The sequence below is a fragment of the Neolamprologus multifasciatus genome, chromosome 4 (genome assembly GCF_963576455.1).
Source record: "Neolamprologus multifasciatus chromosome 4, fNeoMul1.2, whole genome shotgun sequence".
NCBI classification, from domain to species: Eukaryota; Metazoa; Chordata; class Actinopteri; order Cichliformes; family Cichlidae; genus Neolamprologus; species Neolamprologus multifasciatus.
In genome coordinates this window covers 13,831,249-13,854,251 of record NC_140442.1, presented here as the reverse complement: position 1 = coordinate 13,854,251, position 23,003 = coordinate 13,831,249, and the positions used below count along the sequence as shown (strand labels likewise).

At 40.7% G+C, this 23,003-nt stretch overlaps 2 protein-coding genes across 17 annotated transcripts in view; one reads left to right on the top strand and one right to left on the bottom strand.

The window, feature by feature from the left end:
* Positions 1-23,003, top strand: part of LOC146520023 (uncharacterized) — a 170,528-nt gene extending 147,525 nt beyond the window's left edge. For 9 of the 16 annotated variants that reach the window (XR_014873924.1, XR_014873928.1, XR_014873929.1 and 6 more), the window contains one exon: positions 1-11,564. This exon is cut by the window's left edge. The gene's annotated coding sequence lies outside the window, so the exon portion shown is untranslated. The other 7 variants (XR_014873925.1, XR_014873926.1, XR_014873921.1 and 4 more) reach the window with 1 other exon arrangement.
* Positions 3,151-5,640, bottom strand: LOC146520024 (transcription factor Sox-9-like). Its single transcript, XM_085158340.1, has 3 exons — positions 5,213-5,640; positions 4,623-4,870; positions 3,151-4,301 (listed from the first exon to the last, which is right to left on the bottom strand). The coding sequence occupies exons 1-3, from the start codon at positions 5,638-5,640 to the stop codon at positions 3,529-3,531; spliced, it is 1,449 nt and encodes a 482-aa protein (XP_085014466.1). The 3' UTR covers positions 3,151-3,528.

The window sequence follows — 23,003 nt, the reverse complement described above, 5'->3', positions numbered from 1 at the left end:
GACTTAGACTCACTTGATTCACCCTGAATCAATCAAGTGAGTTTAACTCGCATAGAAGGAACAACAGAGAAACAGAGAAAGGATCAATGAAAAGAAATGATCAAAAATATACTTTTTAGAAATATTAAATCATTTTACCAGAAGTGTTAATATGATCACCTTATGTGTTCTGAATTGATCTGGATTGATTTTTTGGGGGAGCTGGACTTGCAAGTGTAAACATTTAACATTTTCCCATGCACTAACACTGCCAACAACCTGAGAGTGAAACAATTTAGCAAAAATGTTTTGGTCATTTCCTATAACTAGCGAACCTGTGTTTACTAAAGTTGACTTTTTTTCTTTGTTTACTGAACAGAAATGTTGGCCCCAGTTTAACTTTCAGGCAGCAGTTTTCACGAGGAGCCAATCATGTCCTTAGCACTGAGTCACGCCTGCTGGAGCAAGCTCAGGCAGCATCAAGACATTTTAAGTCAGGTAACATTTTATTTTCATTAAGAACTCGTGCTTAACAACTCTTGATGGATTTTTCTTGTTCTTCTGTCCTTTTCTCACATCACCGTTCTGCCCTGCTCTGAATCAGCGGTAACTGCCTTCCTTTTGCCCTGCTAAGCCCTGAGGCCCTGCTGCCCTGTTGCCTAGCTCCACGTTTGAGCCACTGGAGGTTCAGTGATGGATGTGCCTCAGGGGCTCTCTGTGGGAGGTAGGTTCAGGGCCTCACATGCCCCGCATGCTCCTCACTGTTAGAGGGGAAGTTTACTACCTTTGTATTTAACCAGAGACACCAAAGTCAAGCCTTAGGACAGTGTTGTGTCCTCAACACAATAAACCTTAAGTGACCGCATATGAGTTTCTGAACGCTTTACCAGAAGCCACAGAAAATCCCAGATCAGATGAACGAAGTAAAGCTGGCGTTATGATGTCACAAAGCATTACTTTTATATTTTTATTACTTTGATCATAAAACGAAATGTTAAACAGCCACTAGACATTTTTCACTCAGAATAGCAAACAGTTTAGATTATCTAATAAATAAATTAGTCTGATGGACATATTTTTAGAGAAGCAATTTCATACATAAGAGTGCAATATATGGTTAAAAAAAGAAAAGAAAAGAAAGAAAAAAAAACACATAAAAAACTTTGGGAGAAAGTCACTCAGACCGATTCCAGTCTGCATTACAATGAGGTGTTGAAATGGTTGATGGGTCTAGTTAATATATCTGGCTCTCTATCCATAATACAGGTTTTGTGTACCTTAGTATGATGTCTAATAAGTAGCTACAGAACAAGCTAAAAAAAATGTCCAGTCATCACAGTGAAATGAAGTGCAGCAGTGGATGGCAGGAAAAAGAAAAAAAAGATTTTAGTCCAGTTGACGTGAGGAAAGAGACGTCATCTGTGAATGTGCCTCAAATTTCAACACAAACCTATAGTACCTGATTGTGTTTACACTGTCACTGATTTATTAAGGTCAGCCGTGCTCCAATGTTACGAGGCCAGTAATGACTAAAAAATATTCAGTGTTTAGTTTGTTTCTTTAAGCCGTTGAGTATACAGGCGAGGGGGGCTGGGGGTGGACATACATCTTGGCAGTAGTCCATGGTAATAATGGACCTGTGACCTCACGGTCTGAGAAGGCAGAAGTGTCGATGTGCAGTTTTACCAAACTACTGCTGTTGGTGGATGACAAGCTGGTTCCAAGTAATGCAGAAATTGAATTATCTGTGTTGTCCACCCCCCCCCCCCCCACCCCCCTTTTCTGTTCCAAGGTAATTCAGACTCATCCAGTGGCATCGCCAATCTGCTGATCTCATGTCAGCACCTTTTTGTAACTGGTTTGATGGGGATGTCTCTCCTCACATCAACTGAACTAAATCCTATTGTTGTTCTCCATCTCCAGTGATGACTAGATGCCTTTTTCCATAACTACTTATTGCACACCGTATTAAGGTACCCGTGCTGCCAGAGCGCCCCTGAAACTCTCAGATGTGTTGGTGAGAAATGCTGACAGATGGAAACCACGAGCAGCGCTGTACAAAAACACAGGACGAGACAAGACGGCCACATATTTCTCTGTTTTGCTTTTATTGCAAACAAATATAATACAAAAGATAAGCTTTTAAGAAAATGTCATGTTTACCTAGGGAAACTGCATTAAGAAGATGACAAAATGGGAACTAATGAGACAGAATATAAAATGGGGAACACAATGTTTTTGATAAACAAACAAACAAAAAAAAAACATGTTGATTCCAGCAAATTCTTTACAAAACGGCTGCTTTTATATTCATTTAGACATTTGTTAGAAATAGAGTGACAAAAGGAAAGACTTCCAGTTTTTCTTTTTACTTACTCGTGTAATTATAAGTCTTCTGTACATAACTAGATCATGAATAAAAGAAACTTTTATAAGGAAAACATTTACAAATGATAAATAAACAAATTTGTACCACATATGACAGCAACCTATTTCTCCTCAGCTAGCTGCTGCTGAATTAAAACGACAATTGCAAATAGTTATTTTCAAATAAAATTAATGCTAAAGAATAAATTAAGACAAGGGTTAGGAAAAAAAAAAGTTGAGGCAGAAGGCTTGATAGAAACACACCGGACTCAGACTTGATGGTTGCTGAGAATAATGGGGTCAAAGGTCACTTCTTGTATCTCATCAAGCAGGAAGTCAGAACTATGCTGTAGTTTTCACACTGCAATTCAAAGTGGACGAAGCCTCACTGCCGTAGCTCTTGAGGCACCAATGGTTTCAAGGCAAAAAAACAAAACGAAAACAAAACAAAGCAAGCATTGCTGTTACAGCTAGCAACACAGTAAGGCCCTTAGGAGAGTTACATGGCACCTGCTATAGCGTTTCCAACACAATAAATTTGAGCTAAAGCAAACAAGAAGTAGAATATTTGACTAATTCACTGATGACACGGTCATATCATGGCCAAAAATTCTAATCTATTTCAAACGTGCGTCGCTCAATCCTTGCATCTCATTGGAATTACATTAAAATATGTACAGTACAAAAGTTCAAAGCAGAATATAGGCTATTATGAGACGGCAGTGTCAGTAAACGGTTTCTTACTTCCTGTACAAAAATACATTAGTCAGAAGTAAGGCCACTGAAGGGTGTTTTTACCCGGCATTCCTGCTCTGTTACGTTTGTTAAACCTTCAAATCGTGACGACGAGGGTGCTGATGACACTGAATATGATAGTAATGACAAGAGCAGAACACATACACAGTACATACTAATATATTTATAGCCAGTATGTCCTCACAGAGGATTTAACTTTTTTTAAAACATTATATCTAAAAAAATATAATCACAATTCAAACCAATACAAAAGGCACTGTTGTGAGCCAATCCAAAGATGTGTTTTTTCAGAACCTTAAAAAAAAAAAGTTCTTGTCATGTTTTTCTGTTGGCAATGAAAGGTGTGTGACGTAACGGTGCAAAGGCCACCGAGCAGAAAGAAGTCTGGGATATATGTGTTGTATAGTCAGTGCTCAGGCTGCCTCCTCAGGGCCTGGAAAGTTGAGTGTAAATGGGCTGCTCCCAGTGCTGCGGACTGTGGGTCTGCGGCACAGAGGGCACCCCGGTGGTGTCAGCAATTGGGGTGTACATCGGCCTCTGGCTGGGGCTCATGTAGCTAAAGGTGGAGTACAAGCTTGAGCCTTGGCCAGCTGCGTGACTGTAGTAGGAGTTGGCACCACTTTGGTGGTCTGAATAGTCATATTGTGATCTGGTGATGGAGGGGTAAGAATTGGTGCTGTAGTGCTGGAGGTTGAAGGACCCATAGGTGACATGCTGTGGGGAGCCCTGCTGCTCACTGTAGTGGCTGGGGCTCAGCTGCTCCGTCTTAATCTGGGTGGTTCTCTGTTGACCCTGCTGGCTTTGCTCTCCTCCTCCACCCAGAGTGGTCAGAGAGAGCTGCTGTTGCTGTTGCTGTTGCTGCTGCTTGGACATCCAGGCGTGGGCTCCAACACTGGCTGGCTGGCCGACAGAGGAGCTGTTGATAGGGTAGCCGCTGCTGTAACCAGCCTGCGCTGCACCATTCACCCCAGCATGGCTGTGTGGTGGCAGGTACTGATCAAACTCATCAACATCGAAGCTTCCTATATTGGAGATGACATCAGTGCTCAGCTCACCGATGTCCACAGCTCCAAAATCAATGTTGAGCTGGCGGCTAGTGCCCTCCTGCATGGGCCGCCCCTCACGTTTCAGATCAGCTTTGCTGGAGGGAAGGTCTGTCTTCGGGGTGGTTGGGGGTGTTGGTGGACCCTGTGACTGACCTAGTGAGACAAAGGCAAAGTTAGACATTTGTTTAACATAACATTTTTCTTAAAAAAGTTTGAATTTAAGAACATGTTTCCCACATGAGATATAAAAGCTTAACTGTACATGCCTCCAGGAGAGGTTTATTGTAACTACAGGCAGGTGTATTTGCATGATGGCTTGTAAAACCTAATAATCATTAACTACTAATCATTAACAGTTCTCCAGTTAAGGCCCTGAGGGCTTCTAAAAAATATCTTTTTAATCCAAACTGAAACTTTTGAAAAAACATAAACATTACAGAAAATATATTTGCTTTTTATTTCTTGTTCCCTCACCTGAGTGCTCTCCCGGAGAGTGCACCTCGCCCATACTTGAAGCCGGAGAGTCGGCCTGCTGCAACGCCTTGAAAATGGCATTTGGAGAGATATGAGTTTGGTCGTTGTCCTCCGGTTCGCTTTGCCCGTTCTTGACAGACTTTCTCCGCCTTGGCTGATATTTGTAGTCGGGGTGATCCTTCTTATGTTGCACTCGCAAACGCTCAGCCTCCTCCACAAACGGGCGCTTCTCTACCTCATTGAGCAATCTGAAAATAACACACGGAATTGTACAAACTTGTTAAACTGCGCTTGGTAAACAGTTGGATAAGCTAAGCACACTGATTCAATCTGTGCAGTTGGTAATTAGCGCTGATCATTACAAAAAAAAAAAGTTAGCATCGTAATTCTTTAGAAGTCATTGTATGCATAACAATGAACTTAAAATACTCATAAAATCAAAAGCATAGGTGAGTAGAAGCATTCAAACCAAAATACTGCAAAGCTAAACTTGAAAGAGCAGGAATCTGTACGTTAATAAATAATGTGCCGCGCACAGCGGCGCGTAAAAGTGCATTGTAAAAGTGAACGATAAACTAAGGCGAGCCTACCTCCAAAGTTTGCCCAGGGTTTTGCTGAGTTCTGCGTTGTGCAGGTGTGGGTATTGATCGGCCAACTTTCTCCGTGCAGCTTGAGCCCACACCATGAACGCGTTCATGGGTCTTTTGACGTGGGGTTTGCTTTTACTCGAGCCGTTGACGCGCACCGGCATAGGCACGAGCGTCCAGTCGTAACCCTTCAACACCTGAGACACCGCGTCTCTGATACACACGGGAAACTTTTCCTCTTCGGTTTCCTTCTTATAGTCTTGACCCATGAGGAGGTGGTTGTCGGACGGACGAGTGTTTTCAGTGTCCGAACCCGACCCGGACGGACAAGGCGAGCCCGCGGAATCCTCAGACATGCTTGGGCTGGGAGCGTCAGAGTGACACTTCTCCTGTTCTTCTGTCATCTTCAGGTAAGGGTCGAGGAGATTCATGCGAAAAAATTAAAGAACAGCTTCTCGCAGTTAAAAAAAATAATAAAAAAAATAGGAGGAAAAATCCTTCTTTCTATATCCAGGTGATATGCCCCAAAGCTGCAGCGTCAGCTTGCCGGGGGCAAACTTTAAAATGAAAAAATAAAAATAAACAAAAAAAATAAGAAAAAATAAGTAAATATGGAAATATTTCTGTTCCGCTGAATGCTCACAATTTCGCAGAGAAGAAAACCATCTGTAAGTGGTCGCTTTCAAATACTTAGCTTCGAAACTGTGACTTTGAAGACAAACATGAGAGAACTGCTGTTGCAGGATTGCTGAAGAGTCTATAGACACGGGAGGCGATGCCTGGATTTATGTTTTAACGGCAAGGAAATGATTGGGGGAAACTTTTTAGTAGGCGGGGACGTAATTTGACTCTGCTCCAGAGAAGTCTTGCAGTCAACAACCGAAAACTCAGCTCAAGTTAGGAAAACGCGTTTTTCCCCTTATTGTCTTTCATTTCATTTCAACTTTGTAACTTTGTACCTTTTTAAAAGAGCATGCTTATGATATAAACTGATTTAGTTACTCGTACATTAAAATCAGATAAAATGAACTTCCTTTTTATGGTAACAGGCACAGAAACCCGCCCTATCTTTAATATAGGTATGATTCTCATTAAAACTCTTGTATTTTTCTTTTTTTTTTTAAACTTGATTATAAAATCAAGTTTGTTTTTGTTTCTTTACTGAAGTCATACTTACTAATCTTCAACTTTTCTTCAACTTCTTCTTCTTAGATTTATTTTAATACATTTGTTGGTGGAATGTAGATTTGGGATGTTGCAGTTTTAATCCTTTGCTTTACCAACTAAGTTTATCCTTGTGTTTCTGCTATTTTTCTATGATAAATATTGAGCGGTGTGAGTAATTTACAGGAAATAAGTAAAACATTTTATTTATTTATATTTTATAAATACAGGGTCACTTAGGTTAAATCAGAGCTGAGGAACCGATGAAGAGTAGAGCTGATGTTTATGGGTCTTTGAATACAGGGAGGCAGTTATTGTCAAAAACTAGTGCTGCACAGAGACAGCTCTGCCAGTGAGTCCCTGCAGAGCTGCTCCGGAGCGGCAGCCTTCAGTCATCTCAGCTCCCTGCACAGTGCACATTGACCAACAGGGGGAGACAGCAGTCCAGAAACTTGAGAGGAAGCCGTGGATTTGTGGCGGTGCTGCAATGATTAAAATGGGTATTTAATTTTTTTTTCTTTTAATAATTTAAATGTAATCGCCAGTTCAAAATTGTAGCTTCCTATCTGTGGACAATTAGTGGTCCAAACAGGTTGACCGCTCACCCTCATGTTTTCCCCTAAACAAACTCAACAAGTGACATCACTGGTGGTTATTTCTAACGTCATTTAGACAGACTTTCAGTATTATTTGAGTGAGGTAGGTTAGCTTTGGATTTAGAATTGGACGGGTGATTTGTCTTAAGAACTTACACGCAGGTTATATTTTAAAAAAGGTTTTGTCACTCTCTACATATTTAGACACTAACTTCTACTATAAGTAGATGTACTGTCTTTAAAAAAAATAATCAGAATGCATAAAACATTTATTGATTTTGTTTATACATTTCACACATTCAAAGTGAGGGCAACTTATTTTTATAAAAAGAGTGCATGAAAAACATGTCACAATGGCAAAATCTACTTTTCTGGATTTCCTCCAACACTTGTTTTCCTGTGGACAAAGGACACTTTGTTCAGAGTTCAGTCCCTCTAATCCATGTATTCAATTTTAGAAATGAAATCCAACTGTAAGTTATGAGATCACATGGAGCCACAGAAAGGGACTGAAAGCTTCCCATTTTTATCACAACTTTATGATTTGGATTTCTATTAGTGAACATTTAAAAATGCCACTGTGAGAAGTCTCAAAATCTTTGCTGTTAATACATGTTGATATAGCTTTAATGTTGCTTAAATAGAGAATATTTGTCATGGTATGGTGTAGTCAAAATATGTGTTTTAAACATGTACATAAACTATTTTACACATGTTGATTAATCTTTAAATATTTTAAAGAACTCCTTTCCCCCCATTTAAGTGTTCTCTTTTAAAAGTAAACGTCTATTGTTTCCCATGATTTTCATTACATTTATTTTAATTCCCTTCTCATTGTGCTCCTTGCCTTCTTGGTCGACCAGATGTTGTGGCAGACGGCCCTTACAGCTTCCCTTCATATAACTAGATGACATAGATTCAAATGTAAAAAAGGCTGTTGGAGAGAAATACAAGCAGTAGAGGAACATAGTAGAGTTTTTTTTTTTTCCTTTAATACAGCCTATAATCTCATTAGAAACTGAATATTTGATCTAATTTACAGAATTTGCAGCTTTTAAACAGATATGGGAAGTGCAATAAGAGCTGCTGCCTTTTCAGTTTGCGAGGCAGCTCGTCTCGACACACTGAGGAGTAAACCCTGTGATGGCTAACACAGAGGCATCAGAGGAGTGGGACATGTTCGCACCCTCACAGTGCTGACTGCTAAGAGTTTGAGGTGCCCTACACAGCGGCGTACGCTCGATCAAGGGGACACACATCCTCAGGGGCCAGGCTCAGCGCTTTCGCGGAACACCCACCTGCAGGCTGAGCAGGTCTTGGGAAACTTCTCAGCTTGACTTCGAGCCATGGCGTCAAAATGTTGAGGCAAACACTGGGGGTAAACTGCCAAATCATGTCTTCCACCTCTCCTAGCGCTCTCAGATTCCACTGCAACCGTCTGAACAGACCGCCCCTCATTTTTTTCCTTCTTTTTTCCCCCCCTTTCATTTGTGTGTGGATGTGTTAGTTTAGTGGGTGTGCAAATCTTTGTGGTGTTCCTATTGAAGTGTGTGAAAGAAATAGAAATGATAGTTTTTATGATGAGAATTGGTATTGGCATTGATCTTTTGTTTTCCATATTCTTGTTCTTTTTTTTTAAAAAAAAAATGATTTTATCCAAATATCTAAAATAAAATAAATAAATAAAAACAAAAAATCCCCCCAGAAGTGGCTTCAAGCACTCGCAACTGACATCACATCTGTTTGAGACGTACCACAACTAGCACATAATTCACTAGAAATGCAAAAGACCACAAGAGGGAAAACTAACAAAATCCTTTTTGGCAAAACAAATCAAGTGTCCTTCCGGGTACCTCCTCAGTTTCGCTGTAACTGATTCTTAAACAAGTTATGTCTGAAACAGACCACACTTGTTGCAGTACCCATGGCATTCTCATAGGGATGGGCTTCCTCAGTGTTTGCCATTCCAGGTCAGAGTGCTTCGGCACTGCTTTGGCATTTTGCGGTGAGTAAAATTTAAGAGGGACTTTTTAAGACTTTGCCAGCCTTTTACTCCCTGCTCGGACTCTCTTGCACCTCCCTGATATCCCATTCAGAACCACAACAGCTCCACTTCATCAGAAAGACAGAGGAGACAAAAACACAGCCTAACGGCTTTCCGCCCAAAACACTGCAGATACATTTAGAGGTCAATATTTCAGGAAAATTCTGATTTATAATTAACATCATTTTTAAAAAGCTGATTTAAAATGATACTAAAGTGCACCATGCAGTCACCTCACTCATGAGGTCAAATCAGATTATAGTTTATCTATGTCACTAAGGAAATACCTTCCAACTGAGAAGCAGATGTATTCTGGCCTTCACCCCTGTACAGGTTCAGCTGTGTGTACTAGTCACACTTTCTTGCATATTTTCTTCTTGCTTTGACCTCCCCTGGAGATAGTGCAGTAGTAATCTCAGTCTTATCTGCTCTTGGCTTCTAGTAAACTGAAACATTGAAGGTACCTATTGATAGTGTATCTGTAAGGAAGGAAACACACTCTGATTTGGGAAGACAGTGGAACCAATGGTACTTGGTAAACATAAGCTGTTTGGATAGGTGCAACTGCCAAGCATCAGTTTTTAAACAATATTTTTAATTATTTTTTTTTTCCTGGAAGCACACCTGAAAAGAAAATCCAATATTGAACTCAGCTGAGTGACTTTCAGGTACCTTTCATGCCTGCAGGTGAAGTGGCCTCAGACTCAGTTTGAATGACAATGAAATGCTAATGAAAGCAGAGTGTGATATCTGTAGGTCACTGGCCTCCATTTCCAATGACAGGCCTTGACCTATAATTATGTCTGAATGACAATAGCTCATTCGGAAGGTGTTGACAAAATGTTATGACATTACCCGAGTCTTTGCAGAGGTCGCTAAGGTGATTGCACTCTCAACAGGGGACCTCTGGAACGAGAGCAGGTGACAGTCACAAAGCATTACTTGAACAACATTAATGAGCTGCTGCTTTTCTTTTGACGTCTAGAGTTTTATTTTTTAAAGAAACACAGTAGATAATTTTTGAAAGACTGCATAAAGAAAGTAGAAAGTTGAAAATCATACTCAATAAGCTGTACTCTTGTTCAGTGTAATATACAGTCAAACAACCATAAAAAGCCTCATCGCCAAGATAAAAATGTCACAGTAACAATTTGCATAACAAACACTAATAAATTGCAGTTTTTCTTTTTTGTTGCCAGTGAAATACTTTACCCCCCAAGGGCCAGGCCTTCTTGTTTAGGTTATTTTGAGCAGAATGCAGGCAGAGTTGTGAAACTCGTCTCTGTCATGGATTTTTGCACGTTTGTGTCTAGAGCGTAGCGCTGACTCAGACTGGCTGACAGTGCTAGCAGCTTCCTGGCACCACTACACATAAAAGCTCCCATCCACGACTCCGGGTGATGTCAGACCAGCGCCTACCCACAGAGACGCTTTTCACGTTGAACCTGTATGCGCCTGGGTCTGGTCTACGAAATGGAATATCATACCCCCTCCCTCCACCTGTTTCAGCGATCAGGTGAAAAGGAGACTTTTGTTGTCGGCCGTACTGTCGCAACCTAAAAATAAACTCTAATGTGTTTCCCCTACTTCCCCTTCTTGTCTACGTCACCTGCGCTTGTTTAGATCCCCATTTGTTTATTTCTCAGTACAGCGTTTGTTTGTGTGCTGGCTGATATTTGCTTATTCTCAGTGACATTAGAGTGTTTACACTGTTATACACGTGGGTTTAAATACTAAGTAGAAATTACCCACACTGCACCTATTTACTCCTCTGTCAGCTTTCTCCCCCCTTTTCTCTTGTTTCATTATCCTCCCAACTTAACCTGGCTCTTTCAGCAGGGCTCATTTTCTGGGAGCACCGATGAAAAGGGGCCATTCTTTCCACACGGTCATGGAGATACTAGAAATACCAAGTTAATGAAAGAGTGATGATATCTAATCACCTTCCAGAGCATAGCACCTGCATCAGAGCCAGTGCCCCAACCTTTGCAGAAATCTCGCAAACGGATGCTCTACAGATGCACTTCCTCTTAGCTGCTCACCATGTGCCTTTGATACCGCTTGTTGCAGGAGAAGCAGGAATATCTTGTGTGGTCAGAAAAAAACTAGTCTTCTTAGGTGTTCAGGGATTTCAGCATTAGACCGTGGCAATAAGATTATTACATTCAGAAAGGGCAGAGGTGAAATGAACAATGACATACTTCAAGGGCTTTAAAACAGTGTCTTATTACAGTGGGGTGGGGTGTGTGTGTGTGTGTGTGTGTGGGGGGGGGGGAGTCAAGTCGATTCTTGTTAAAACTTATTTCAGAGAAAAGGAAAAAGAGAAGGTGAACAAATTGCTTTTAGTGACTGTAACCTGTGGAGACGGGGTTAAATTTGAATTTTGACAACTGACAGTGAGATTCTGACTCCAGACACTTTGGATTAGTTCCACAAAATACGATGCTTTTACTGTTATCATTTATGTGCAGTGGAAAAGATGGTTTACATAGTGGGTTAAGTGTAATAATACAACGTTTTAAAACTCAGTAAGTTACAAATTACATAATTGGGTTAAAAAAAGGAGCAATCAATATCAACTTTACTATTTTCTTTACTGTTCCTACACCATGCAGTCCAATAATTTCATACACAAAAAGCATGAAAACTGTTCTTAAATATGAGAGGCTTTCTCCTCACATTAGTCTTCTGAGTTTTCATCTTTTTATTTTGCTAAACATTTTGGAGTTGTCTAATGATCACTTTGCAGCATGACCCGCAGCACATGTAGACTGTGAGAGACATAAGGTGATACGTGCCAAACATAACACAGCTCTCACGCCTGTGTGTATGTATGTCTCCCTTCTCTCATTCCTCTATTTCTTCCTTCCAGCTCCCTTTGGGTGCTTCTGTGTTCTGGCTGGGTCAGACACAGCAGGGAAGCGCCATCTAATTGGAGCAGCCCAGCGGTGCTGGCCCTGAACCTCCGGGAGCCAGGCTCATGCATTCTAATGTTACTCTGAAAGGAAATTGTTCTCCACTATTTCCTGATATCCAATATTTGAGCAGTTTGGTTACCTTTCTTAGTAGGAGTAAGAAAACTCTAACTGATTTACTGGATTTGCTGCACAGTTGAGTACCATCTTGTTTGCTGTAGCTTGCTGTGTCCGGGCATCAGTTTCTGGGCTATCTGATTATTGGCCCTGTATTTTAAAGAGGAGTTTACACTATTAGCCAGTCATACCAAAAAACTTGTTTTTCAAACAGCATTGCATCTTGCTGATGGTGGCTATTGGAGCACAAAGCAAAGCACTGCTCCTGCTCACGAATAATTAACTATAGCAGAATTGGATCATTTATCTTTAACCTTTAAATGAGTGTCTGAACGTGTCAGTTTGGGAAACTGCAAGCATGCATGTAAAAGTGAAAACAAGGAGGCAATAGTCAAATGCATAAATATGTTCTCTATATTAGCTGAAGTAAAAAATAAACAAGTAAATATAATCCACTGTGGTAAAGCTTCAAAGAAACTCTTGCAAACAAGAGATGGTGAAGTGAGGCGGGTGCAGCAGAGGAGCAGATCAGATGACTCTAATGATGGGACATGCAGGCAAGAAAGCATCATTAAATTTAGCCACAAACAAGCTTTTTTTTATTACTGAATGACTGAATGAATGAAACCCAAAACAAGAGAAGCAAGCAGATGGTGACTCTTGCTTTGATTTTAGCAGAAGTTGAGAGATAACACTCCATCTGGACAGAGAAGAGGAACATTTGAATCATGAAAAAGAGTATCAGGAAGCTATGACCCTCTTATTTCACTGCCACGGACACACTGTAATTAACCATCTAGAGTTACACAGCACCTACACCTCAGCGCACTCCTGTGACCTGAAACTGTGGCTCCAGCGCACTTTGGTTTGGTTGAAGTTGCTCACTGAAGCTTAACTCTTTATTTTTAACAATAGTATCTATGTAGAAGAACATGCAGGTGGCAGACCCTGAGAAGGAGCTGATGAAAACCAGTGGATGTATACAGTGTTGATGAGCATGTGGGGAGTGGAAGGTCTGGACGGTAAACCCAATCCATGTCTCTTGGGATGGCGCTTAAAGTCGTGCACGGAGCAGGGAGAAAATGGAATACCTCCGCACGTTTCCCACCAGCCCAAAGATCACAAGTGCAAGGGAGGGAGAGCTTGCAACAGAGACTGCGTGCAGTCCCACAGGGGGTAAAATGGGCAGTTTTTAGTGCTGGCTAACAGCAAGTAAAAAACAACAACATAAGGAAAAAAGGAGAATATGAGGTGAAAGGGAAAGAACGCAATGTTACTTGGCAGTTTTAGTTTAGTTTATATAAGAATTTTGTTTATGAATTTTGCCATCTGGCTTTGACTTAAAGATATAAGAGAGAAAACAGAAAGCATATACATATACAACTATTTGTTTATTTTAAGAAACAGCTGTGAAATCCTTCATTCATATTGCATGGCACACATTTGGCCACTTTCATATTAGTACGAACCAAAAGCCAAATGTGAAAATGGAGATGTAAATCCTCTTTTTAGGCGTGACTAGGAAGAGTTTTGTCCGTGGCGGTGACAGGACATACTGTACTCGGGCGCCTCCTCAGCAGGCGCCAGCTGATTTTTATCTGTGTTGAAAACTGTCTCCGCTTCCCCAACTTCTCCGCTCTCTCGGGTTCTGCATACATTTCTCACTGGCATGATTGAAATCAGGTATTTCTTTATCAGACCGCTTCAAAATCTACCATCTTTTGGCTTGATCATGAAGCAGTTATTACTTCTACTTACTCTACTACTTAACCCATCATTAAGCAAATCTAGCAGAGTAAAATGGATTTTCTAGTCTGTTGATACTATTCTGTTTTGTTTTTGTTTGCATAGCTTGTTTTGCTTTCATTCTCGCATTAAGGCAATCCATTTTTGAACTGTGCCGTGCATCAGCGTTTATCTAAGATACATAGGTCTTTGGTGACTGAATGTTGCTGATATATTTGTTATGGATACTGTTTTGCTTATGAATATTTAGCAGCTGAAGGTTAAAGTAATCCCTTTGTTGCATCTGGGTGTGTGCTGAGTGAAACCGGGATTCCTGTGTATGGAATTAAAGAAAATCCTCTGGGTTTCTTCTTTTTCTTCTTTTTCTTTTTTTGTTTTTGGAGGACTTCTGGTCTTAATTAGCCAGTGAGGTGCTCTTTGCCTGAAGGTTGGCAGGGTGGCTGTCTCAAATACAGTGGATCTCAGTGCTCTGCACTACCATTACAGTTTCAGTGAAACTATAATGGTGGAGCCAATTGGATAATAATGTTCTCATCCATCTGTAGTGGAGTCTAGAGAGGATTAGCATTCCTATAATGTAAATTGCTTAATGGGTAGACACAATGCTAACAGAGTTTTGCCTCCATCTGTATTATTTGGATCAGTTTTTACTATGAACAGCAGAATTATTAATTTATCTTTTTCAGTAAAACATTCTGTGACATCAATGTTATCAGCATTATCATCACCACTATCTATAAAATCCACAGTTTGATTACTGAGGCAGCCTGAAAAGTCACATTACTTGGGGAAAAAAAGCATCAGCATTGCTGGATTCATCACTTCACTTCCATGCTCAGTGGTATTAAGTTTTTTTTTCTACTCAGGCAGTTTACTATGCAATTGATGAAGCGTTACTCCCAAATCAAAACCATAAAGGAATGTCCTTGCCTGCAATTCCCTAAACCATCTCTTCCCTGTTCTTCGTCTACTCCTCTCCCAAAAAAACAAAAAATAAAAAATAAAAAAATCTCCCTGCTTTACCCTTCGATGAAAATTCAGATTACTAAGCCTCACAGCCATTCACTCAGACAGACTAATGGAGGCCAGATATGCCTTACAGTCTGTCATAAGATTTCTGCAACACTCAGAGCGTGATCACCATTTAACAGTTGTCTCACCAATTATTGCTTATGCTCTGCAAAATGTTACCTATTGCATATGAAAAGGTAGAATACGGTGAAACCAACAACAGATGTGTGAGCACCGCCTGCCTGAAAGAAAAAGGCCAACAAAGGTACCGCAGGACACATGAGCAGGACCACTGCCAAAAAAGCATGCATTTAGGTTTGAAAGAAATGCATCAATAAGCTGATTAGCCACTCGATGGCATTAGGAGTTCCAGTTTTAGTGAAAACCTGCATTTTCAGATGTAGCTTTGTTGCCGTATTAATATTACACATGACAATTATGATATGCATACCAAAATTTTACAGCCAATGTTGATAGTTAGGGTCCAACAACAGTTTATCACTTTTTTTTTTCTGTGCAGCTCGCAACATGAGTTTTTGTGGTTATGATAACATCATTGGACAGGAAACACGAGTTGTCTGATGATAAAGTTTTTAATTATGAAACCATTAGCAGATTAGATAACAGCAGTATTTGAAGTCAAAACATCAGCATTGCTTTAATGTTTCCATTACAATTCGTGCTCTTGTAGGGAATTGATGAGTGTGCAGCATTATAGAAACCAAGTAACAACTGCAACTTTTTTTCAGAGGGAGGTTTGTGATCAAAAACTGCTTGTTTTTGCTGATGTTGTTGAGTCGTGAGAGTTTACCCTTAAATTTGGTATAAGGTGGGAGAATATCCGACGTCTTCCGGACAGCTGAACGGTCCTCTCTGCCTTTCTTCCTGAAGGGCACGAGGTGTTCCACCCCGAATCTTTAAATCCTAGGGGCTGGCTATAGCACCTCCATTTTCATTACTGTAGCACAATTTGTGATTTGCCTCAGGCAAATAATGTTTTGGTTTTTAATTGTATGGCATATTTACAATCATTAGTAATAATTTATTTTACAGAAGACAAGAAAAGGAAATGCTTGCAGCCTTGTATTTAAGTACATGTCAAAATTGTCACGTTAGCTACTGTTAATATTTAAAGGCAAATGTTCCTGAGATCATTTCATTTGGAGAAGATTTTTATGATATTTCCACAGCCATTCCAAAGCTGTTCTATCTGTTACATTTTCTTCCACTTTTAACCTTTCCGCAGCTACTAATCGTAACTATATTTTGTCATTACCACAAACGTTAGCCATGCTTGAATCCTTGAAAACACAGACACACACAAAAAAGAAAACACCACTCTGTAAGGGGTACATCGATTTGGTCGTAAAAGCCACTTGTGAAATAAATGTATCCCTTAAAAGTAGTGAAATGAATATTTATTAGATCTTTGTGTATTAGATGACTTTATTTTAAAGGGGGTTTTTTTACGCTTCCTCGGGGTGACTATAACCTTTACCTTTATTTTAGGGTAGTTTTTTTTTTTTGTATTTGTGTAGGCTTTCTCGAAAATCATCTAACAGTCATATACTTTAAAAAACATTTGCCATGTTGTTTTCAACTCCTTTTTCGAATGTATTTTGCAGAATCAGCACGGAAAGAGAGACAGAAAGACATTTCTGCTGTGCAGCCTTTACACTTTCTCAGCTAATTTTCAGCCTTGCAGGCATTCTCCTGCGCTGAGGTTTGAGCTGTAACGCATGTGCTTGGCAGTCATCTCATTTCTCTGTTTGAGTCCAGATGTTGCTTTGGCTGATGCACAGCACACTTGTCAAATGAAACCTAGTGATGTTTAAGTGGCAATTAGTCTCTTTGTGCTCAAGTGTATCTACACACTTGAATGTGCACAGACACACATACTCAAGCAGAAATCTGCCAACAAATCTGCATTTGCCAGGAGGTAATCATTTCCATGTTGCGCTATAAGAACTCAGCAGCTTTTTCTTTGCAAGTGTCTGCAAACATATGCAAATTAAAGCAATATTGCAAAGGTTGCAATTTAAAATACCTGTAGTAGGAATGTTTGGTATAAAACCCTATCTTGGAAGGAAACACAGCAGATTTTGCACCTGGTATGTGGTTAAATTACTTGTGCTATAAGTCCAATTTTTATTTCATCTCATAACATTTGATCAGTCGATCAATAGTTTTGCTTTTCTTTTAAAAATAATGCCAGCAGTTGCTAAAACTTGAATTTTGTTGGCAATCCTGTGGAAAAATTTGGGAGGGAAAGGAGTGGCAAAAGGAAAAGGGTGGAAACACTGGGTAGGAGGGGTGGTGCAGTGGCTGGGAGGGGCTGCTGGAGCTGACATTCCAAGTCCTCAGCCCTATTTAGGCTTGTAATATTTTCTTCATGTCCACACGGACACTGGTCATAAAATTGTCTTTTGACTTATTGCTTAATTACTGGGATATTTTTCATACTCAGATCAGGTAACTGCAGATCAGGCAAGCTTGATTCTGAACAATCACTGCTTTTCCTGCTTATACTGGAAATTACTCACGTTGAAACAAAGCATCCACTGTGGTTATTTTTCTCCATCTGTGGTCTGACCTCTGATCTCCAGCAAATAAATCAGCTCTTATTAATCCCCAATTGAAAGAATCACGTCCAAAATATTGCCACAGCATGTTTATGTATGAATTGTCTATTTGTCACAACACTGAGAACACGTGGAGAAAAAAAGAGTGATCCCTGGGGCACTTTTATGGCTCCTGGTTTTATAAGACAAGGGTGGAATGGTAGAGGTGAGGGGGAGTCAGTGAGCTTTAACAGGCACTTGGGGTTTGATAGCTGCTGAGGAGCTACTTGAGGAGTTGTGTCATTTTACAACTTGTGTTATAGAGGCGCACGGCTAAGTTGCATCCAAGACCTCAGCTGTGTAACAGACTGGCTGGGCTGTGAGTCACGCAAGTGATGCTTTTCTCCTGTTATATGGGGAAAAGTGGGAGCTGGGTGGTGGATATAGTGTGAGTGTGAAAACCTAAATAAACCCACTGTAGGTTTCAGGAAGGGAAATACTACAAACACCTGTTACCTGGGTGTGAAGTGCCAAAAACCAATTAGATAAAAATTAGGAAATGGGAATTTGAGTATTCCCCTGTAAACTCTGGGAATCATCTTTTTATAGAGGGCAAAACATCTATGAATGTAATCTTTGGAAAGCTATGAGCTATGAGTGACCACAACTGATAAAGGAAGCAAATCTTTCTCTGTCGTTACATCAAAGGGTGAAAAAGAGTAAAAAAAACACTTGATGTGAGAGAAGCTTAAAGGTTTGATGATTACTCTCTTGATTACCTAACAAAATGCAACACTTTCACTTAGCACTTACTTGTCTGAGTAGTAAATCTGTTTGTTTGTTCCGAGTACACGTCTGAGGCTTGAAAACAAATCTTCCCCTCATTTGATTTCATCTATTTGGAGAAGCTCTTTTAGTCTTGTTAGCCTTGTTAATATGAGTGCATTAAGACTGTATGACAGGTGAATGATCACTGATCCCAGTACACAAACCAGATGTCCTAAATGTAAGTTTAAGGTCAGAGGTTAACGTACTGCTAGAGGCAATACAAGACAGCGTTCAATATGTGGGATTTTATAGGATTGCCACTGGATCCCAGGAATAGAAATTTATCAGATGATTTGTCTCAGTTTCCTGACAGAGAACAGTGGATTTATATCCTCAAAATGTTATTTAGATCTAATAATTAAGATGCCACATGGATCAACAGCTTATTCATACATCAATTATGATGTTTATCTAAAAGTTTGCTAGGAAACTATTCCAGCGGTAAAAAAAAAAAAAAATTTTAAAATCTCAGTTATTAGATTGATTGTGTTTGACTAATGCCTCATATTAAAATAAAAATAAAGACATATACAAATAAAGGGCAAGCATCTGTTGGTAATTACAGACCATGTAGCAGTGGCCTTGATGAGAAAGAACACTTTTCTCACTGCCTCTAAAGAAAAGTCAGCGTATGCCAGAGAAAATTATCAGTGGCTGTGTCCCTTGAGTTCTGCAGCTCTACATGCAGACCACCTGAATAGCTGTGAAATGCTGACCTGATCAGGCCTTCCTGTTTCCCTTTGTGTGAGCATGCATGGCTCAGTGCAAAGCAAGCACAGAGATGCTACGTGTTGGGCTTGCTTCAGGTCCTGCAGTCAACCAACTGTGTTGAGACAGATTGGACTTTTGTTTGGAACTGACATGTCGGGCCGTCTGCGTCTTGCCAAGTAGCCTTCAGAGACGAGGAGGGAAAGGAACTGCTCAGTAAGCCTGTCTCATCTCAGCATCCACCCGCTCAGCCCCGCTTTCCGGCCGGGGCTTTTAATTGTGTCTCTAGGTGAAGTGGTAGCGGCCCAGCAGTGGGGAGCTGACACCTATGTGTGATGTGAATAGGACCACACACCGCAATTACATGCTTTCACACACACACACACACACATTCACACAAATACTATTATGTATGCAGTACAATCACAGTTATAGGGATTAGACATGACTAATTTGGGATATTTAATGTCCACAGAAGTCCCTAGCACATACTAAGCTTCACCTAATCATGACGCTTACACGGAGGCAGTGTAACCTCCAATCCAAAATGATGTCATTGCTCAGATATTTTGAGAATACTTCAACGTTTCATGTTTAGGATAGTGTGTGTATAAGCAGAGCCAGAAATACCCAAGTTGCCTCCACCTTCAGAAGGCTATCCCATAACAGTGATGTCACCAAGTCTTCCTCACACCAATCTGAAAATTGTCTTTTTTTCCAGTACTGACTCAGGCTGACCACAGTCTGGCCAGCTTCCTGTCTGACCATCAGCAAACACAGAGAGACGGGTAGTAAACATAGGGGCATCCACCTGTTAACAGTGCCAAATCACACAGCCAAAAACAGCAGAGGAGACAGGATCAGCTCCTAATGGAGATATGTGCATGTTATAGGGTTCGGGCTGAAGTGTATTTTTACACCATGATAGAAAACCTTTGTTCCAGTTTCACGCTTCTCTTTCTGTAATGTCAATGACTTAACCATTTAACCATGGAATACAGTTGCGGTGAATAAAATTACTAATAGTAGCCTCTCCAAAACACACAAAGATTGGCACAGCTCGCAGCTTTTTTTAGCATTAGGCTCAAGCTCACAATCTTTGAGCCCGTCTCCAGTTGTCAGCTGTGTTACGTGACGTTCGACCACCTAGGTAAATTTATCTTATGCGTGTGCATGCAGCCGACCGGCCATCGTGTTTATGTAGCAGTAATTTGTAGACAGGTGGGATGAAGGCCTGTTGTTTTGCTTAACCTTCTCTGTGGTAATTCAGAACCCAGCTAACTAGACCTTACTTAACCCCCTGACTTTAGCCCCAATCAACACATGGATATTAGCCGCCATGTACCCCTACTTTTGTGTATCTGAGAACTGGTTTGTAGTAAAAACCTGTCAAAATATCCCACTGTCATTTCTCTTCAGCAACAGCAACAAGAGCTCTACAGTAATTTCCAGAAATCTGTCGAAATTGCTTAAGTCTTAAATTATGTATAATTGGTCCCTGCATTAGGTTACTGGGGGTAGCCCCCAATCATGTGGTTGTAAGCAAAAAGGGCTCTAGTCACTTCCAGCTGGTTAATAGCCAAGTGACTGCTTACTAACATCTCGCCAGTTGCTGAAGGTTAGCATAGATGAGTATTAGCTTGATGTAAAGTAAATTTACCTAAATGGCAGTGGCCCTTAAACCCAGCTCTGGTGAGTGGCTCTCGTTGACTGTGAACAATTTCAGTCATTGTATAATCCTGACTTGTGCTACTTCTCAGTTTCTCTTCTGTGACAGCTTCCTCCTTCATCTTTACTCGGCGAATTAACTTGCTTGAATTTCTTCTTTGCTAGAGAACGTTTTGTGGATGTTCTTACTACTTCCTCCTAACTGAACCCCCCCCCCCCGCCCACATAAGCAGCATACGCTATGTCAGTATTATCTTTTTAGTACCTGGCTCACCTGTAACCTGAACTCACTAAAAAGCAGTGATAACAGGCTTCTCTGCATGGGGTCACACCGCATTAGGGTGAAACAGACTCTCTCTTTGTGCTTTACCAGTGAAGTTTAGGACCACGGCTAATCATGGGGGTGAAAGCGTACACCGTGCCAAATCAGCTCCAGCCAGGCCAGCTAAATTTATCTCAAACTTATTAACTTTGCTCAAGGCACAAATTGAAACCAGCTCGGGTGCTCACGCTCCAGAGGTGCCGAGTGTGAGAAGTGACAGTATGATTTACAGGGGGAGCCCTGCCACAGATGCTGCAGAAAGGGGGAAGGAGGGGTGAAGTGAGGCGTTTTATATCAGAAAACTCTGGAGTGATCACTGATCAGGGAAAACCCAAAGCTGAATTAAACTCATTTTGATGGCATCATTGTGAACACCAAGAGGTGGTGCCGCCATATGAATATTACTACTTAAATCTGCATTAGCAGGAAACCACTGGGCATCATCACATGAAATGAAATACCAATTAAAATGCCACCTATATCCTTTGAAGCCCAATCAATTTTCTAATTTACTTTTCAATTTATCAAATGATCAAATTATCATGGCTGTTCTCCTTTCGCTTTATTCAGAATTCAGAGTGTTTTTATGGTGAAGTTGTATTGGCAATGATGATGACAATAATTAATATACATACATATAAAAGTTGTGATTATCATGAATGCTCTTATTGTCCTCTTATTTTTAGTATTACTTCTACTGAGACTTCACGCTATATGTCTGATGGCGTCAATAGGAAATCCTTTTAAATCCCCTCTTGTTCAAATGATTTAGTTGAAGTCAGATAGCGTCTGTGAGTGTGTGGTTCTGTGGATGCATGCCTGCCTGCATGCTCATCCCTCCCCTTTTTCTGGGCTTTGTTAGGCCAGGTGTGCCTGTTCTCAGTGCAGTGCCCGGGGAGCCGTGAGAACGCAATCGCTGGGCCTTCTCTCCCTCCTCTATCTGATTTATTTCAGCCTCTATGGCATTTCAGCAAACAAAAGTGCCGCTCAGTATTGATCTGGATCTTTCCCATTTCCCCACTCTGCTCCCTTTGTTTTGCTCAGGTCTAGGATGGCTGCTTTAAATCAGACCCTCTTGACGTTTGCTTAATGTCTAATTAGCCATGGGTGGGCATGGCCTTTGATTATAGGAAGTGCCTGGGGGTGGGGCTGCAAAGACGGCTGAATTTTGACAAAACACTACAGACTGATCAATCATGCCCTGACACATTGTTTTGTCTTTAATTTTAGAGTGCTTGGTTTAGGGATATGTCCTCCTGGTCACCCTCTCCTGATTTCCTCTCACCAGCCCATGTGCCACTTTTCTTGGACCATGATGCGTGTCTCAAGATCCACTTACACTGACTCCAGGCTGTGCTGTGACTGACTCATCAATCTAAAATTCACTCAGTCGATACTGATAACTAAACCTCATTATTAGTATCACAGTTGTTTGTATCTGATCTTAGGCAAATATGTCCCCCATCATAAATGCTACTGAAGGACATTATTTCTGTAACTGGTGTATTGTGATAAGGACAAAAGCAAGTTTAATTTATTCAATACAGCACCAAATCACAACAACAGTCGCCTCAAGGTGCTTTATATTGTAAGGCAGACCTACCATGCATTTTGTTTTGCTAAGAGGTTTGGATCGGGAGTATTAAAAATACAGCTTTCTCACTCAGGCTCCACAAGCCTTCAAGGCTTTCCCCTCTATCCCAAACACTGGCCAGATGGCCGGAAAGTTGACTTTATTTAAATCTGGTAATTCCGGCTCCTTCCCTACCCCTCCCCACCCCCCACAACACTCCACTCCCACCGCTCCTCCACTCCTTTGCCTTTCTATCTTCTCTCTGAAGATCACAGCGGTGGTGTGTCAGTGGGTAGCAGCTTCAGCTTAGCGTGGACATGCGAGAATGACACGGCGATGATATGGATTACGGTTTAATTCACACACAGAGAGTGCTGAAAGGAGCGCAACAATAAAATTAAAGTCAGTTTAACAGAGAAATGTACTAAAATAATCATCTCAGGATGTACAGGGTTTTATTTTCTCTCCAAATTTTTAATTTGACCTATTTTGCTCATTATACTGTGGATACCGAAGAGGTAAAAAACAGCATTTTTTTTTT

Excerpts from the sequence above, each read along its gene's own strand:
- LOC146520024 (XM_085158340.1), bottom strand. The coding sequence starts at position 5,640 with ATGAATCTCCTCGACCCTTACCTGAAGATGACAGAAGAACAGGAGAAG. Across the intron at positions 4,871-5,212 it reads ACCCTGGGCAAACTTTGGAG|ATTGCTCAATGAGGTAGAGA; the intron begins GTAGGCTCGCCT and ends TGTTATTTTCAG. Across the intron at positions 4,302-4,622 it reads CTCTCCGGGAGAGCACTCAG|GTCAGTCACAGGGTCCACCA; the intron begins GTGAGGGAACAA and ends TTGTCTCACTAG.